The sequence below is a fragment of the Neoarius graeffei genome, chromosome 28, assembly GCF_027579695.1.
Source record: "Neoarius graeffei isolate fNeoGra1 chromosome 28, fNeoGra1.pri, whole genome shotgun sequence".
Taxonomy (NCBI): Eukaryota; Metazoa; Chordata; class Actinopteri; order Siluriformes; family Ariidae; genus Neoarius; species Neoarius graeffei.
The window spans coordinates 25,283,829-25,302,374 of record NC_083596.1 but is presented as its reverse complement, the minus strand read 5'-3'; the positions used below and the strand labels follow the sequence as shown (position 1 = coordinate 25,302,374).

Genomic DNA, 18,546 nt, shown 5'->3' with positions numbered 1-18,546 from the left:
ACCAGCACTGCTATATGGAGCAGAAACATGGGCTACTAAGAAGACGCAAGATTGGATGTGGCTGAGATGAGAATGTTAAGATGGGCGTATGGAGTAACGAAGATGGATAAGATCAGGAATAAGAGGAACTATTAAGGTGACGGAAGCTTCCAAGAAAGTGCAAGAGAAGAGACTCCAGTGGTATGGTCATGTAATGAGAAGGGAGGAGGAGCACATTGGAAGGAGGGTGACGGAGATGGAAGTGCAGGGAAGACGCAATCGTGAAAGACTGAAAAGATGACGTATGGATGGACAGTGTGAGGGAAGATCCAAGAAGAAAAGGACTCCCAGGGGAGGAAGTGCAGCATAGGAGTGAGTGGAGGAAACTCGTCAGAAACGCCGACCCCACATAGAAGTGGGAAAAGGTGGAGAGAAAAAGGAGGTAATAATAGACAACACATTGCAACCCCGCTATAACAAACTCCTTTGGGGACGTCCAAATAGTTCCTGATACCGTAAAGTTATTGGTAATACTGAAATGGCCCCACTTGTCACATCAAACACTGACTCTTGCGTAAAACAAGACCATTTGTATTTAATTTATATTTGCGCTTAATTCACTCACATACAGTATTTACAGAGTAAAAGGAATAAGTCACTCTTTTCAATGTCTCAAAAATAATGTGAGTACTGTATTGTAAAAGTACAGTACCTGTATATACGCCAGCGTTGTAGTCAAGTCACTAAACCTGGAGTCTCGAGTCTCCGGTGTTCAAGCCACCATTTGACGGTGAAAGCGTCTCTGCTACGGTGTTGGACTAACGTTCCTGCTCGACTGCCCCATTTTAGTTAACAGGCTGCAGATAAAAAGCTTGTTTGTTGCTCAGCAAGCCCCGCCCACTATCAGCAGGGCAAATAACATGAGAGAGGGTTAACACTAGCGAGTTCATCAGTCAGCAAGCCCCGCTATCAACAGAGCAATGAACATAGCGTGTCCCTTCCTTCTCTGGGTGGAGTCTTGCCAAATGACGAGTGAAGTTCGAGGTTGTCCCCGTCGTCTCGTCGATAGTTCTTCTACATATGGAACCCATAGCAGTGCATTTTTTCCTACTGCACGAGAAGTCTATATAAGCAAAGCGGACAATCCGAGGGGCTTCTCTCCAGGCGTTTTAGCGCCATTAACGTTAGTTTGTTTCTGAACGTGACGTATGAACAGGTGACTGTGCATTCTCGCACAAAATTAGTATAAAAATTAATGTAGATATCAAGTCAAGTTTATTTGTATAGCGCTTTTAACAATAGACATTGTCCCAAAGCAGCTTTACAGAATCTGAATGGCCCAAGACATGAGCTAATTTTATCCCTAATCGATCCCCAATGAGCAAGACTATGGCGACGGTGGCAAGGAAAATCTCCCCCAGATGACACGAGGAAGAAACCTCGAGAGGAACCAGACTCAAAAGGGAACCCATCCTCATTTGGGCAACAACAGACAACATGACTATAACATTAACAGTTTTAACATAAAGTCAGTTTCGTTGCTGTTATAAACTCTTCATTGATGGAAACTTGAGTGCAAAAGTGTTCATGACAACTGCAGTCCGAAAAGATATAAATATCTTGTGCCAAATTATTATGGCACGTTGTTACAAAAAATAAAGAAAAAAAATCAGAGTCCTCGCCTCCAATTTACGAGTCAGAGTCAAGTCACACATCCTTCAAATGAGGGCACGAGTCCTGGACTCGAGTACTACAAGCCTGATGTACGATACTGGTGTCCCATCAGTTTTACTTGCCGAAGAAACTTGTCGTTACGATGTAATTTTTTTTTTGCATCACTATACCGGTAACCATCCCATTGAACTAATAAAGTTAGTCATCGCCATTGAGTTCCTTGGGTAATGAAACAGCCTTTTCGATTACCATTGGACCAGAGACAGGAATATTCGCTGCACGTTCTTGTTGTTGTTCAAACCAAACATAAACAGCTTGGTCAAGATCGCCATTGTTTGCTTGCTGCATCTTCTTTCTTTTCAGCCCATCATGCTGATTGCAGTTATGGACAAAATCTTGGAGCTCTTTTGCTTTAAAAGTTGAAATCGAATTTTTTTGGGAAACCATATTCTTGAAACAAACTGGTTGCTTTCTCACCACGCTTTAGACCATCCAGGATATGAAGTCTGTCTTCGACGGAGAGTATCTTGCGTTTATGCGTAGCCGTAACAACAATGTGCATGGAGTAAAGACTTGGGTAAAACTGCTTTTAGCTCGTAAAATAGTCATTTTAACCGAATCGGTGCCCTTGGACAAGTCACGTACGTCATGAAATCTTTTACCGTTGTGCTTTATGACGTACGCTACTCGTCATAAACCCCTCCTTTTATGTACCTTACATGGCACATTACTTTTACTTCACAGTGGCACATATGAATTACAGTCAATGCCTAAAAATATTCTTCCGTCATAAGGCACAGCAGTAAAAGATTTCATGACGTACGTGACCCGTCCAAGGGCATTGAAGGGGTTAAGGGATTTTTTTTTTTTTTTTAAGTCGGTTGGCTTAACATTTAGCTAACTGTTTTCGTCATTCACAGGGCGGTGTTCAGAGCCATGGAGCTGGGCAAGGGGGTATAAAAACACCACCGGTGTGCTTTAATTAGGTGTAAACTGAGTAGTTTTGTGGTATCAGCAGGCATTTCATCCTTTTATCGATCCTTTGATCACCTTTGTTAATTGATCATTCTTAGTGATCGAAACCTAAGCTTGGGCAAGTTAAACCTTTTGTTTTATGGCGTTAACACGTCTTGTTAACTCGACTGCAGACTTGATTACTTATTGTTTGTCTCTGGGGGGATAGAGGGGCTCATGGTTCATTGGTGGTTTTTTTTTTGGTTTTGTTTTGTTTTTTAAAGACTCCAACTCATTGTCACTAAAGGTGGGGGCAGGGGCGGTCCTGGGGGCGGTCCGACCGGGCAGCCGCCCAGGGCAGCATCGCGGGGGGCGGCACGAGTGCAGGCGTGAAAAAAAAAAACAGTCCCAAAAAAAAAGGTCCCCCAAAAAAACCCCCCGAAAAAAAAACAAGACGGGCGGGGGGTGAACATTTTGGTTGGGGAAGCCCAATACCAAAGTTGCGCAGGTGACGGCATCAGTGTGTGCGCTTGTCGTAGCCCCATAATATGCACAATCCCGCCAGCGGAACGTTGTACTAGTCATCAAAAAGACTTTACTACCATAGTACTACACTACTATGACATTACACAGAGTCTTAAGTAATACATTACTACTTGATCATTGCCATTCTGGTAACAGCAAATTTATAACGGGCCGCGTCCACGACGTACAAAACAAGACGAGAAATGTTTAAACGACCATGTAAAGCTGTTAACATTCTGTTGGCTAATACAGAGCCCAACGCGGGGCGGCACGAGCGCGGGTGCGAAAAAAAAAACGGTTCCAAAAAAAAAAAAAGGGTCCCCCCCAAAAAAAACCCCGAAAAAAAAACCCAAGACGGGCGGGGGGGGGGGGGCGTCAGCAGGGGGTTTCGCCCGGGGAGTAAATCACTCTAGGATCGCCACTGGGTGGGGGACACAAACTTAGTTCATTATATGCAGAAGTTCACAGTAAAGAAGTCGTTATAGATGATTTGCAACCATGTGATCAAAATGTGCTCCGTCATGAGCGTCCGCCATCATGGTGGATATACAAAGCAACTAGGACGGCAGCCGCTGAAAGCATGTCTGTAAACAATGCTGAATTTTCTCAGTATTACCACGATTTGAACGGTCGAGTGAAGATTCAATACAAAGAGAAGATAGATATGTGTGGTTTTGACCCATATTATTTTAAAAAAGTCAGATTTTTCTGAAGATAAGACGCTTCTACCGATCATCAAGTACCCAGATATCGCGTTCTATCCGGTTTGGCTGCCAAAGAATCAAGTCCGACCTTGGACGAAACATAGCCCATGTTCTGAGTGGGTGCTCAGTCTGGATTGTTTCTATCGTATAATTTTGCAGGCGCTCCTAGAAGCGAAATGGTAATACACGTGTTAAAATTATAGCAACGACCGAGTGAACCACGACAGGAGAACACTCATTTTCATACCAAAATTCTAGCAACACGAAATAAAATTCTTCCATGATATTATTGGGAAAGCTTTTGAATCTGACTTGAGATAAAATTATCACTGCAAACACGAGCTGTTTTGGTTTTAGCCTCTGTTACAACCCCGATTCCAAAAAAGTTGGGACAAAGTACAAATTGTAAATAAAAACGGAATGCAATAATTTACAAATCTCAAAAACTGATATTGTATTCACAGTAGAACATAGACAACATCTCAAATGTCGAAAGTGAGACATTTTGAAATTTCATGCCAAATATTGGCTCATTTGAAATTTCATGACAGCAACACATCTCAAAAAAGTTGGGACAGGGGCAATAAGAGGCTGGAAAAGTTAAAGGTACAAAAAAGGAACAGCTGGAGGACCAAATTACAACTCATTAGGTCAATTGGCAATAGGTCATTAACATGACTGGGTATAAAAAGAGCATCTTGGAGTGGCAGCGGCTCTCAGAAGTAAAGATGGGAAGAGGATCACCAATCACCCTAATTCTGCACCGACAAATAGTGGAGCAATATTAGAAAGGAGTTCGACAGTGTAAAATTGCAAAGAGTTTGAACATATCATCTACAGTGCATATCATCATCAAAAGATTCAGAGAATCTGGAAGAATCTCTGTGCGTAAGGGTCAAGGCCGGAAAACCATACTGGGTGCCCGTGATCTTCGGGCCCTTAGACGGCACTGCATCACATGCAGGCATGCTTCTGTATTGGAAATCACAAAATGGGCTCAGGAATATTTCCAGAGAACATTATCTGTGAACACAATTCACCGTGCCATCCGCCGTTGCCAGCTAAAACTCTATAGTTCAAAGAAGAAGCCGTATCTAAACACGATCCAGAAGCGCAGACGTCTTCTCTGGGCCAAGGCTCATTTAAAATGGACTGTGGCAAAGTGGAAAACTGTTCTGTGGTCAGACGAATCAAAATTTGAAGTTCTTTATGGAAATCAGGGACGCCGTGTCATTCAGACTAAAGACACACAAACACAGGTTAATTGCCGTCATGTGTCGTGATTCTGCCACTTACCTTCCCTGACTCCGCCCTCCTGTCACAGACCGGCGCTTGACTACGCCCCCGCTGCCACAATCATTGTTAATTATCATTCAAATTTTAGGTAAATTATTTTAATTTGCATCTTGTACGGATTTTATAAGGAAAATATGGATTTTGGAGGTTGGTTATGCAGGTTTGATTGACCAAAGGTTGACATGTATGAACATTTGATCTGTCATCTACAGTGGGGCAAAAAAGTATTTAGTCAGTCACCAATTGTGCAAGTTCTCCCACTTAAAAAGATGAGAGGCCTGTAATTTTCATCATAGGTACACTTCAACTATGAGAGACAAAATGAGAAAGAAAATCACATTGTCTGATTTTTAAAGAATTTATTTGCAAATTATGGTGGAAAATAAGTATTTGGTCAATAACAAAAGTTCCTCTCAGTACTTTGTTATATACCCTTTGTTGGGAATGACAGAGGTCAAACGTTTTCTGTAAGTCTTCACAAGGTTTTCACACACTGTTGCTGGTATTTTGGCCCATTCCTCCATGCAGATCTCCTCTAGAGCAGTGATGTTTTGGGGCTGTCGCTGGGCAACACGGACTTTCAACTCCCTCCAAAGATTTTCTATGGGGTTGAGATCTGGAGACTGGCTAGGCCACTCCAGGACCTTGAAATGCTTCTTACGAAGCCACTCCTTCGTTGCCCGGGCGGTGTGTTTGGGATCATTGTCATGCTGAAAGACCCAGCCACGTTTCATCTTCAATGCCCTTGCTGATGGAAGGAGGTTTTCACTCAAAATCTCACGATACATGGCCCCATTCATTCTTTCCTTTACACGGATCAGTCGTCCTGGTCCCTTCGCAGAAAAACAGCCCCAAAGCATGATGTTTCCACCCCCATGCTTCACAGTAGGTATGGTGTTCTTTGGATGCAATTCAGCATTCTTTCTCCTCCAAACACGACAAGTTGAGTTTTTACCAAAAAGTTCTATTTTGGTTTCATCTGACCATATGACATTCTCCCAATCCTCTTCTAGATCATCCAAATGCTCTCTAGCAAACTTCAGACGGGCCTGGACATGTACTGGCTTAAGCAGGGGGACACGTCTGGCACTGCAGGATTTGAGTCCCTGGCAGCGTAGTGTGTTACTGATGGTAGCCTTTGTTACTTTGGTCCCAGCTCTCTGCAGGTCATTCATTAGGTCCCCCCGTGTGGTTCTGGGATTTTTGCTCACCGTTCTTGTGATCATTTTGACCCCACGAGGTGAGATCTTGCGTGGAGCCCCAGATCAAGGGAGATTATCAGTGGTCTTGTATGTCTTCCATTTTCTAATAATTGCTCCCACAGTTGATTTCTTCACACCAAGCTGCTTTCCTATTGCAGATTCAGTCTTCCCAGCCTGGTGCAGGTCTACAATTTTGTTTCTGGTGTCCTTTGACAGCTCTTTGGTCTTGGCCATAGTGGAGTTTGGAGTGTGACTGTTTGAGGTTGTGGACAGGTGTCTTTTATACTGATAACGAGTTCAAACAGGTGCCATTAATACAGGTAACGAGTGGAGGACAGAGGAGCCTCTTAAAGAAGAAGCTACAGGTCTGTGAGAGCCAGAAATCTTGCTTGTTTGTAGGTGACCAAATACTTATTTTACCGAGGAATTTACCAATTAATTCATTAAAAATCCTACAATGTGATTTCCTGGATTCTTTCCCCCCATTCTGTCTCTCATAGTTGAAGTGTACCTATGATGAAAATTACAGGCCTCTCTCATCTTTTTAAGTGGGAGAACTTGCACAATTGGTGGCTGACTAAATACTTTTTTGCCCCACTGTATGTTCTATTCTGAAGAAAATATGGAATTTTGAAACTTTCACATCATTGCATTCCATTTTTATTTACAATTTGTACTTTGTCCCAACTTTTTTTGGAATCGGGGTTGTAGATCAGGCCTGCCACTGTTGTTCAGCCATGCTCGTCTCCTCTCCGTACTAAGCCTCGGAGTTTCCTCGCCCTCCTTCCGAATCACGGATGGAATTCTCAAAAATCAGAACATGCGACAGTCACAAGTACTGTTGTGACCACAACCATATACAGCACAAAGATATGGCGTAGCTAAAAGAACGCTTAAAGAGAGTTGCGTACATGTGACTATGTTTTGTACAGAATGTCGCTTGACCCTCATTTGTATATCCACCAACATGGCCGACATCCGGGTTTCCATTTTGCTTTGACGTCACTTGAAAGTCCAGGATAGTGGGGTTGCGGTGTAATACGTTGTCAGTGGCGTTCAGTGCAACTGAAACTACCGCAGACCCACATCAGGTATCTGGGGTTTGCAGATGTCCAGTTTATACCAGAAGCAGTTATGAAGGCGCAGCACGTCCCATCTGCTCCACTGTGCTTTCCATTTTACACTGGGCATCACATGGAGCATTAACTTCTGCTTTCATTCATTTGTTTCGTAAAAATAATGTAGAAAATTATCCGTACTGAGTGTCAGATTATTTTAAACGTGCGTTGCCTTATAACTGGCGTCGGATCATGCAGTGTTAGTCATATTTTGTAAACCCACAAACTACAGTTTGCTAACCCATTTCTAAACTGTCCATCAGTGGAAAAGGACCTCCAAAGGTCCACCACGGAGCCGATATGATTCGAGTAATGGCTCATTCTGCACAGCAGTTACACTGACATAAGATGCTGGTATGAATCCATCAGCACAGCAGCATCGTTGGAGTTTTTATCCCTCGTTGGTCGAAAGGCCCGAAGAGGGATTATGTCATGGTGATGTCCGTCCGTCCGTCCGTCCTGGGAAGGGTGCTCACCTTCTGAAATCAACTCCTCTCACAGTTTTTGGAGGAATTTCACGAAACTTGGCAGGATTCTTTGTTATATGTTGATAATATGCATATTATAATATCGTTCAATTGGGTCACATTTTACCAGAGTTACAGCCCTTGATTAACAAAATTATACTTGACAATTTCATGAAGGTGCGCTCGCCTTCTGACTTCAGCTCCTCTCACAATTTTTGGATGAGTTTCTCGAAGCTTGGCAAAAGGCCTTGTTATATGACGGGAATACGCATATTGCGATTTAATTTCGTTTGTGAGAATTTTACCAGAGTTTTGACCCTTGATTAAATAACTTGTCCTTTGACAATTTCATGAGGGTGTACGTTCTTCTGAAATCAACTCCTCTCACAATTTGTGGAGGAATTTCACCAAACTTGGCAGAAGACTTTGTTATATGACAGTTATATGCATTGGGAAAATTTGCTTAAACAAAATTTCAATGAGTTATGCCCTTGATTATTAACAAACTTGTACTTTGGCAATTTCATCAAGGTGTGTGTGCTTTCTGAAATCAACTTCCCTCACAGTTTTTATCCCCCGCTGGCCAAAAGACTCGAACGGGGATTATGTCATGGTGATGTCTGTCCATCCCGGGAAGGGTACTCACCTTCTGAAATCAACTCCTCTCCCAATTTTTGGAGGAATTTCACAAAACTTGGCAGGATTCTTTGTTATATATCGGTAATACACGTATTGTAATTTCATTCAATTCAGTTGCATTTTACCAGAGTTATGGCCTAGTTGCCAGCGGGGGATATCGTGCTCTCGGAGCACTCTTGTTTTCTTTCTCAGTGTCCCTTCTGAGTTGAAAATAGTTCACGAATTAAAACTATCCAGTCACCAGCAATTCTGTAGTCAGGAAATAACAAAGAGAACTAATAGGACACACTGTGTGTGACAGAAGAGGAGCAATAGTCTCGAATGTAAAAGGTTAGAAATAAAACGCTCAGGAAGTGCACGCAGTGTTAAACCCACCTGCACTACTGTGTGCGGCATCAGAGCGCACGTTAAAGCGCCTGGTACACTTCATTATTATTTTCTTTCCCACAGGACGGTTCACGACTTGGACGTGCGAGTCATTGTGTTCTCCCACTTTGGTAAAAATGTTCCAAAGTCTTATCAGATGAGTCCTGACGCATTTATTCAGGTGGCGCTACAGCTGGCTTATTACAGGTAAGACTCGGCAGATAAACAAACCCACTGTGAGAAAGCCATCATGTGTACATCAATATGTCCAAACCAGTGATGGCTTTGTTTGTCTAACTGTATGAGCTTATGCACTGTATGGATGTTCTACACGTGTGGATATATTGATGAGATTTTTCAGAGGTTTAAAATAAGTGATTTTAAACAGTTGAAAACTTGCCATTTCTGTTAAACCGAACATCGTTTTTTTTTTTTCCCCCGATGTGTTAAGGTTGTATAACCGTTGCTGTGCCACGTACGAGAGTGCCTCTCTGCGAATGTTCAAACTGGGCCGAACAGACACCATTCGCTCAGCATCCATCGACGCTGCCAACTTTGTCCGAGCCATGAACGACCCTGCCAAGCAGGTTGGTTTATCTGTCATAAATACTTGACCCACTGGACAACAAAATTTTTATTTTTATTTTAGATGGGTGTTTATCCAGCACTGATTTTTAATTTGCTTTTTAAAAGAATAATGTGGAGTTATTTCTTAACACATTTTACACTCATTGGGAGCGCCACTTTTAGGCAGTACATATATAATATAATATTTAAGTTATTCCACAAAATTGAGTTGTACATAAGCCATGTACAACCAGCTTGAGTGGAATAACCGTTTTATTCAATCCACATTCACTGGATTTTGAGAAACCGAACTTTTTTTTTTTTTGTGGCGACTGCCTCATAGAGGCTGTAGTCACTGTGTCATCGTGTTGTAAGAATGAGTGTAACAATCGCGCACTGCGCATACAGGTGTTCCTATTAATATGGCCGGTGAGTGTATAAAATTCGGTTCACCGTTCGAAATAAATGGACTAGACCAGGGCTTTTCAAAGTGTGGGGCGCGCCTCCCCTAGGGGGCGCCAGAGTTCTTCGGGGGGGGGCGCAACGTGAGGAAAAATAAACCAGAATAAGTTACTATTGCGGACATTTAGCGAACTTCAGCCAGCCTTTGCCAGAGACAAAATGGATCGATTTTTAGTACCTAAAGCTACAGTGAGTGAGGAGACAGAGTCTGGGGCAAGCAAAAAAAGAAGGAAGTATGACCACGATTATTTAAAGTTTGGATTTTCATGGACTGGATCTGAAGATGCTCCACTGCCACAGTGTGTTGTCTGCCAAGAGGTGCTAGCTAACGATGCTATGAGATGTTTAAAATGTGTGAAACAAGATGTTTAAAAAAGCTCATATGTTTAAAATGTGTAAAATAAAAAAATAAAAATGTGTACAACAACCTTTTTTTTTTTTTTTAATACGAATGGAACATTAAGTATAGCAACAACAAAAATTGTAAGGGGGGCGCTGTTGTTTATTTGCTCTCTGAGGGGGGGCTGACTCTCCCACACTTTGAAAACCCCTGGACTAGACTAAAGAAACTGCTTTCAGACATGTTTATGCTTATTACCGAGGGGAAGTGCGTTCCTGTTTTAAAACATACTCCAGGTCGTCCCACTTTCTTCGCCTTCTTTGGCCAGTGGTCCCATGTGTGATGATGTGACGCACTTCCAAGTTGTTACAGGAAGTTGTCGAAAAGAGTATTGAGACCACTGAGCTCTAGCGCTGGGCCATTTCCATGAAATAAGAGTTTGGGTCATGGCGACAGCGTGTGTATGTCAGCCTCGGTTCGGAGGTTTCAGTTTCGAAAACTGTAAGAGTAGAATAATATAAAGTACAGACACTTGGTATATTTTACTTCTGTGATTTTTTTTTTTTTTTTTTTTTTTTTTTTTATTGTTAAATTTTGGATTACGCTTCATTTTTTGTGGCTACTGCATCATAGAGTAAATATATACACTACCGTTCAAAAGTTTGGGGTCACCCAGACAATTTTGTGTTTTCCATGAAAAGTCACACTTTTATTGACCACCATAAGTTGTAAAATGAATAGAAAATATAGTCAAGACATTTTTCTGGCCATTTTGAGCATTTAATCGACCCCACAAATGTGATGCTCCAGAAACTCAATCTGCTCAAAGGAAGGTCAGTTTTATAGCTTCTCTAAAGAGCTCAACTGTTTTCAGCTGTGCTAACATGATTGTACAAGGGTTTTCTAATCATCCATTAGCCTTCTGAGGCAATGAGCAAACACATTGTACCATTAGAACACTGGAGTGACAGTTGCTGGAAATGGGCCTCTATACACCTATGGAGATATTGCACCAAAAACCAGACATTTGCAGCTAGAATAGTCATTTACCACATTAGCAATGTATAGAGTGCATTTCTGATTAGTTTAAAGTCATCTTCATTGAAAAGAACAGTGCTTTTCTTTCAAAAATAAGGACATTTCAAAGTGACCCCAAACTTTTGAATGGTAGTGTATATGCTATATTTACTGTATGGACATGGGATCAGAAAACAATTTTATTTATAAGTAGTAGCCACATGTACCCATAGAGTACGCCCCCCCCAATTCGATAAATAAAAACTTTGTAGAAAACATCTCACAAAATCATTTCCGCTTAGAATGTAAACAAACTGGCGAAATGACAGTAGTAATTTGTGAAAAACACTATAATAATAATTCTTGAAAAATAAAAAAAGATATGTTGTTCTATATTTTGTTGCTTTTTTTTATCCCCCGCTGGCCGAAAGGCCTGAAGGGGGATTATATCGTGGCGATGTCCGTCCGTCCTGGGAAGGGTACTCACCTTCTGAAATCAACTCCTCTCACAATTTTTGAAGGAATTTCACGAAACTTGACAGGATTCTTTGTTATATGTCGGAAACACGCATATTCCAATTTTGTTCAATTCAGTTGCATTTTGCCAGAGTTATGGCTCTTGATGACCAAACTTGTACTTTGACAACTTCATGAGTGTGTACTAAGCACTTATACCGGTAGTTGCCAGCGGGGGATATTGTGCTCTCAAAGCACTCTCGTTTTTGTAATTTTTGGGGTTTTGTTTTCGAGTAGAGGGGTTTTTTTTGTTTTTGTTTTTTTTCACCCTTGGTTAGTTCAGCAACACGCTTGCCATTTTCTTATTATTATTTAGGGTTTTTTGGCGGTTGGCAAGCCAACTTAAAGGTGCATTACCACCACCGACTGGGCTGGAGTGTGGAACAGGAGATATTGGCGGGGGGGGGGGCTGTATCCTTTTAGCTATTTGTGTTTTCTTTTAAATACTCGATGACAAAGTGATTTATCTGACTTCATGCGCTGCGCCATTTTGTTTTTCTCTACTCATGGTGTATGAGTTGATAGCCGAGTAATAGAGTAGCTAGGGCTGTGCTCACAGCTCTCAATACTCGATCATGCACGATTTTCGGGGGTACGATACGATATCATTTACTCACTTGAAAATTGAAAATCCCATATATGACATATTTCATGCATATCTCCCGGTCCTGTAGCAGGTTGTCATCAATTTTCACTTGATTTAAAGCATGTTTCATTCCAGAAATCGACGGAAATTCATGCTTGCAGCCTGTTCCAACCAAAAACGTTTTTATTTACAAATGGCGCTTCCAGTTACTCAGGGCATGCGCACTAGAAATGAGCCTTTTTTTCATCCAAACTACTTTTTGAAACCCTCATTCTGATTGGCTGGTGTATTAAAAGCCAGCCAATCAGAATCAGTGTCTTAAGGCAGCAGCATGCCGTAAAGGCTGTTTGTTGTCTAATTAGTATCCAATATCTCTGTCATTTGTGCCTTTATTGTCCGAATTTTGTTATTGAAACACAACAAATGATGAAGTAGATAACATCTTTAGACATTTGGTGACCCAAATCTGAAGTTTGCTTGGATAATATCAGCTGGAAGTGGCTCAATCGGTATGTTGTTATCAGTAGATTGTTAAGTTTCAATGCGCTCTGCTACAGACGCTGCAAGCCGCTAATTACGTCCCCCATGTCTCCATGGCCTCGTCTCGAGACTCATTGATTGAATAATTTTGGCGCCAAACGTATTCGCGCCCTCTGCTTACAATACATTAAAGACATCGTTTAACTCGATATATCGCAATATATATGGTACGATATCGTGAGCAACTGATGGCAAACGAGCACAGCCCTAAGAGTAGCCAATCAGAGTGCGCGATTGTTCATATCCAGTGCATATGGATAGAATAAATAAATATATATTACTGTGATTGATTGTTTATAAATAAATATGACTTAAAATAGCTCAAAATCAAAAATCACAGTACCACGCCAGCTCTAGTGGAACTTTGTCCTGGATTTGATGATAATTAGTAATCGTGCTGTTTTGATCAACAGAACCCACAGAAGCTGACTCTGCTTGAGAAAGCAGTGAAGGCACACAGAGCGTACACAGACATGGTGAGTGACTCCTCTCTGATTTAAATCTAGGCTTACAGTGACTATATGCAATACTACAGTTATTTAAAAAAAAAAATGCTCATCTCACTGAACGTGCTGCCACATAGCTTTATGCATTCAAATTTGAATTATCTAAAAGGCTTTAAGGAGAACTGAAGTCATTTTTATACTTGCTTTATTTCTTAAGTGTTATTCAATTACGTTTTCGGTTGTAGTAACCTTATATCATGACTCGTATTGGCAACTAATTGCAATTAAATGTTATATTTATCGGCCTATTCGGTTTTTAGCCGTGTTGAATTTAGTTCGTTTGGTCCACGGCAGGCGTCGCTTATCCGCGCGATCTTCACGAGACTTGTGCGAGACTTCGAAACGTGAAGTGTCAGTGCCACCATTTTGAAAACTATTTTCCAAACGAAATATTGCACAAAAATGAGTTTAAATGACGATTACTGCCTACTTTTTTCAAACTTTCCTGATTGCTATCAAAAACAAAACTTCCAGCTTGATTGCATCAGCATTTGAAAGACGGTGCGCGTGTCTTTTGACGATGTCGGCAGATGTTGCTCACTTTGATTTCTGCTCTACATTTTACTTCCGTCCTACGATGTCTCGCACAGGTCGCAGCAAATCTCGTTTACGGCCATTGCTTTGACATATGGACTGATATATTACAGAGCATATTTCAAACACTCGTAACTTGCTATAGCAGCGACAAAATAGCGATCAAAAATGCATTCCTATATTTAATAAAATGAGATAAATAGAATTTTGATGATTTTAAAAAATTTGCCTTCAGTTCTCCTTTAAAATGGCACTGGGATGCAGAGGGTAGTGTTTCTGTCTTCCAGCTGAGGGCTTCAGGGCCCAAGGTTCAGTCCATGAACTGGTTTCCTCCCACCTCTGAAAAACCATGCTGGTATGTTGACTGGCTATGCTTAGGCTATGTCCACATTAACACAGTTTTAAAACGCATCACCTTTGCCATGTTTACACCTGGCATCCACACAACTCTAGAGTTTTCAAGCCCCAAAAACAGAGACGTATGGAAACGCTCCAGGCCTCATTTTAGTTTGAAATCTCCAGGGTAGCATTTTAGTGTAGACGAGCAAAACGATGAGGCAGATGCCCACGTTCGCTTCCTGACTGGGTCTCATCAGCCACGACGTATCCCTCCCCGATTCGTCCTGTCATGTGACCCTTTTCCGGAAGAAAACCAGCAGGATCAGCTGTCTATACTGGCACGCGCATGCCCAGCGTACACGAAAGGTCATGTGGTATGTTTTTTCAGCACTGAGCTCATAGCCTATTCCCCACTGTAGAGACGAGTGAAGCCGTCTGGCCGCCGTCTTACCACTCACATCACTTACATGTTAAACCGTTGTATCCGATCGAACTTGCCTCAAGACCACGCAGGAAGTCTTAAGGAAGAAGAAACACTGTATGAGAAAAAAACTGAAATCTCTGTAAAAATAATTATAGTAGTAAAAGAGCTGTTAAAAAAAAGAGATTGGAGACTGGAATTGAAAAGGAAAAAACAATAACAGTAAAGCGGTGCGCTATAAAGATATGTAAGGAATGTGGGTAAAGTTGAGAAAATAAGAGGAGGTGGTAATGAAAGGGGGAGGAAAAAAAAGTCAGGAGATACTTTTCTTGGGGAAGGTTTGATCGGATACGACGGTTTAACACAAACCAAATACACACGATGTGAGCGGTAAGATGGCGGCCGGACGGATTCACTCTGACGAGCCTGTGAGCTCTCTGGATTTTATATAGAGCTCAGTGGCTTTCAGGCATGTTGGTATGGACGGGAGATTATTTCTGATGCAGAGCTACAGCACTCATCTGGATAGAGATGGTTTTCTTTTTAAAGCTAAAACGTGTTTATGCGGACGTAGCCTAAATTCCCTCGAGGAGTGACTGGGATAGGCTCCAAGTCCACAGTCACCCTGACCGGGATAAAGAGGTTATTGGAGATAAATGAATGAGTTTGTATATGAATAAGAATGAAATATTAGGCCATGATTAAAAAATGTTCTGTTTCCGGTCCACCGGCCGGGTGAGTGCCGTTTGTGCGGTTGAAAATTTTTTTTAACGCCGGTTTTTTGACATTTTTGGGGGGTTCGTAAATCTAAAATCGAACTTGACATTTACACATTCCCAGGGCTTTCCACTAAGGCTCATACTAGCCAGCCATGACAAATAAGTAGCCAGCCAGGGGGGAGTAAACACAAAATAAACTCCTGTGCACGCAGTTCCCAGGATTAAATGTATTTTCCACAGACCATTTATTTATTCACTTTATTCAAATACAAAGTAAAATGGCAGTAAATCATCTTTCTTTTCTTGTGTATTGCATCATGAGGCGTTCCTGGCTTGTAAATCTATTTTCGGTGCATGACACGTTCACGCAGCTGAGCATGCTATGAATTAACAACGACAACGGTCTGCAGTGGGGCTACACAAACACTCAGCGAACATTTCTCCATTTGTGTATGAAAATACACTCCAACGACTCGGTTTGGTTTCATTTACAACCAACAGTGTCTTTTGATGCCAGCACGTAATTGAACGAGAGAAGACTGGTTTACCGGAGACAAAATAAGCGTTATCTCTGCTTCTGTTCCCTCCGACAGCCCTGACACACTACTGCCTCCGCTGAGTGCGCGCGCACTCTGAACTGAATCAGCTCTGCGCATGCGCCGTGCGGCACAAAAAAATGGCAGCCACCATGAAAGAAGGAGATCCGGAGTTTTCAATTTTGCTTAAGTGTGAAATAGCAAAATGGTATTCTAGCGACCAACAAAATAGTAAAGATTCAGAAAAACAAATCATTCAGTGATCATTTTAATAGTGTAATTTCATCCGAACTAGGCCTAACGCTCGATTTAGAACTACAAAAAGTCAGTGTGTCGGACATTTTAAGTACCTTTGTAAAAGTTTTGCAAATGTTGCAGTCAGCATTTAAAATGCTAACTTAGTTTTTGTACAAGTTTCAGTTGATTAAACTGTCATATTTTATTAAATGTGTCTGCTTTTGTAATAAAGAAGTACTGAAAGAAAAAGCAAACACAGCATTGCGATTTCTTATCCATCCATATATAAAAAAAAAAAATCCCTCCCTCCCTACTGAAAATTTTTTTGCTCACCCAGTGGACAGGAAACTTTTTTTTTTTTTTGAAGGATGGCCTTATACTGCTACAGGCAGATCAAATATTAGCTGGATACGATATATTCGTGACGCGCAAAAGGTGAAAATCACATGCAAGCACTTTATAAGGGTTTTTTTCTCTTTTTTTTAATTGTTCTCTACATTTGTGCTTTCTTGCAGCTAATATGAAGCTTTCTGTTTATGCCATGTTCACTGTGCTTTTTTTTAAAACTCCATAGCATAATTAGGCCAAATTTTAATAAGTGCCAGAGGTGGACAAAGTACCCAACTTCATTACTTTGACGTACAGATCCCACTGGTCAAATGTTATTCCAATACAAGTGAAAGTTGTCCAGTCAAATTTTTACTCAAGTTAAAGTACTGAAGTATTTGCTTGTAAAAATACTTACAGTGGTGCTTGAAAGTTTGTGAACCCTTTAGAATTTTCAATATTTCTGCATAAATATGACCTAAAACATCATCAGATTTTCACATAAGTCCTAAAAGTAGATAAAGAGAACCCAGTTAAACAAATGAGACAAAAATATTATACTTGGTCATTTATTTATTGAGGAAAATTATCCAGTATTGCATATCTGTGAGTGGCAAAAGTATGTGAACCTTTGCTTTCAGTATCTGGTGTGACCCCCTTGTGCAGCAATAACTGCAACTAAAAGTTTCCGCTAACTGTTGATCAGTCCTGCACACCGGCTTGGAGGAATTTTAGCCCATTCCTCTGGACAGAACAGCTTCAACTCGTGGTGGGTTTCCTCACATGAACTGCTCGCTTCAGGCCCTTCCACAACATTTCGATTAGATTAAGGTCAGGACTTTGACTTGGCCATTCCAGAACATTAACTTTATTCTTCTTTAACCATTCTTTGGTAGAACGACTTGTGTGCTTAGGGTCGTTGTCTTGCTGCGTGATCCACCTTCTCTTGAGATTCAGTTCATGGACAGATGTCCTGACATTTTCCTTTAGAATTCGCTGATATAATTCAGAATTCATTGTTCCATCAATGATGGCAAGCCGTCCTGGCCCAGATGCAGCAAAACAGGCCCAAACCATGATACTACCACCACCATGTTTCACAGATGGGATAAGGTTCTTATGCTGGAATGCAGTGTTTTCCTTTCTCCAAACATAATGCTTCTCATTTAAACCAAAAAGTTATATTTTGGTCTCATCCATCCACAAAAAATTTTTCCAATAGCCTTCTGGCTTGTCCACGTGATCTTTAGCAAACTGCAGACGAGCAGCAATATTCTTTTTGAGAGCAGTGGCTTTCTCCTTGCAACCCTGCCATGCACACCATTGTTGTTCAGTGTTCTCCTGATGGTGGACTCATGAACATTAACATTAGCCAATGTGAGAGAGGCCTTCAGTTGCTTAGAAGTTACCCTGGGGTCCTTTGTGACCTCACTGACTATTACATGCCTTGCTCTTGGAGTGATCTTTGTTGGTCGACCACTCCTGGGGAGGGTAACAATGGTCTTGAATTTCCTCCATTTGTACACAATCTGTCTGACTGTGGATTGGTGGAGTCCAAACTCTTTAGAGATGGTTTTGTAACCTTTTCCAGCCTGATGAGCATCAACAACGCTTTTTCTGAGGTCCTCAGAAATCTCCTTTGTTCGTGCCATGATACACTTCCACAAATATGTGTTGTGAAGATCAGACTTTGATAGATCCCTGTTCTTTAAATAAAACAGGGTGCCCACTCACACCTGATTGTCATCCCATTGATTGAGAACACCTGACTCTAATTTCACCTTCAAATTAACTGCTAATCCTAGAGGTTCACATACTTTTGCCACTCACAGATATGTAATATTGGATCATTTTCCTCAATAAATAAATGACCAAGTATAATATTTTTGTCTCATTTGTTTTTAACTGGGTTCTCTTTATCTATTTTTAGGACTTGTGTGAAAATCTGATGATGTTTTAGGTCATATTTATGCAG

The 18,546-nt window shown here is 41.2% G+C and overlaps 1 protein-coding gene across 2 annotated transcripts in view; it reads left to right on the top strand.

Moving 5' to 3' along the window:
• crata (carnitine O-acetyltransferase a) overlaps positions 1–18,546 on the top strand; it is a 93,406-nt gene that overhangs the window by 69,420 nt on the left and 5,440 nt on the right. For both annotated transcript variants that reach the window (XM_060912556.1, XM_060912557.1), the window contains 3 exons: positions 9,009–9,131; positions 9,376–9,511; positions 13,366–13,428. In XM_060912556.1, coding sequence (XP_060768539.1) covers positions 9,009–9,131; positions 9,376–9,511; positions 13,366–13,428 — 322 coding nt within the window. The remainder of the gene's footprint in view (positions 1–9,008; positions 9,132–9,375; positions 9,512–13,365; positions 13,429–18,546) is intronic.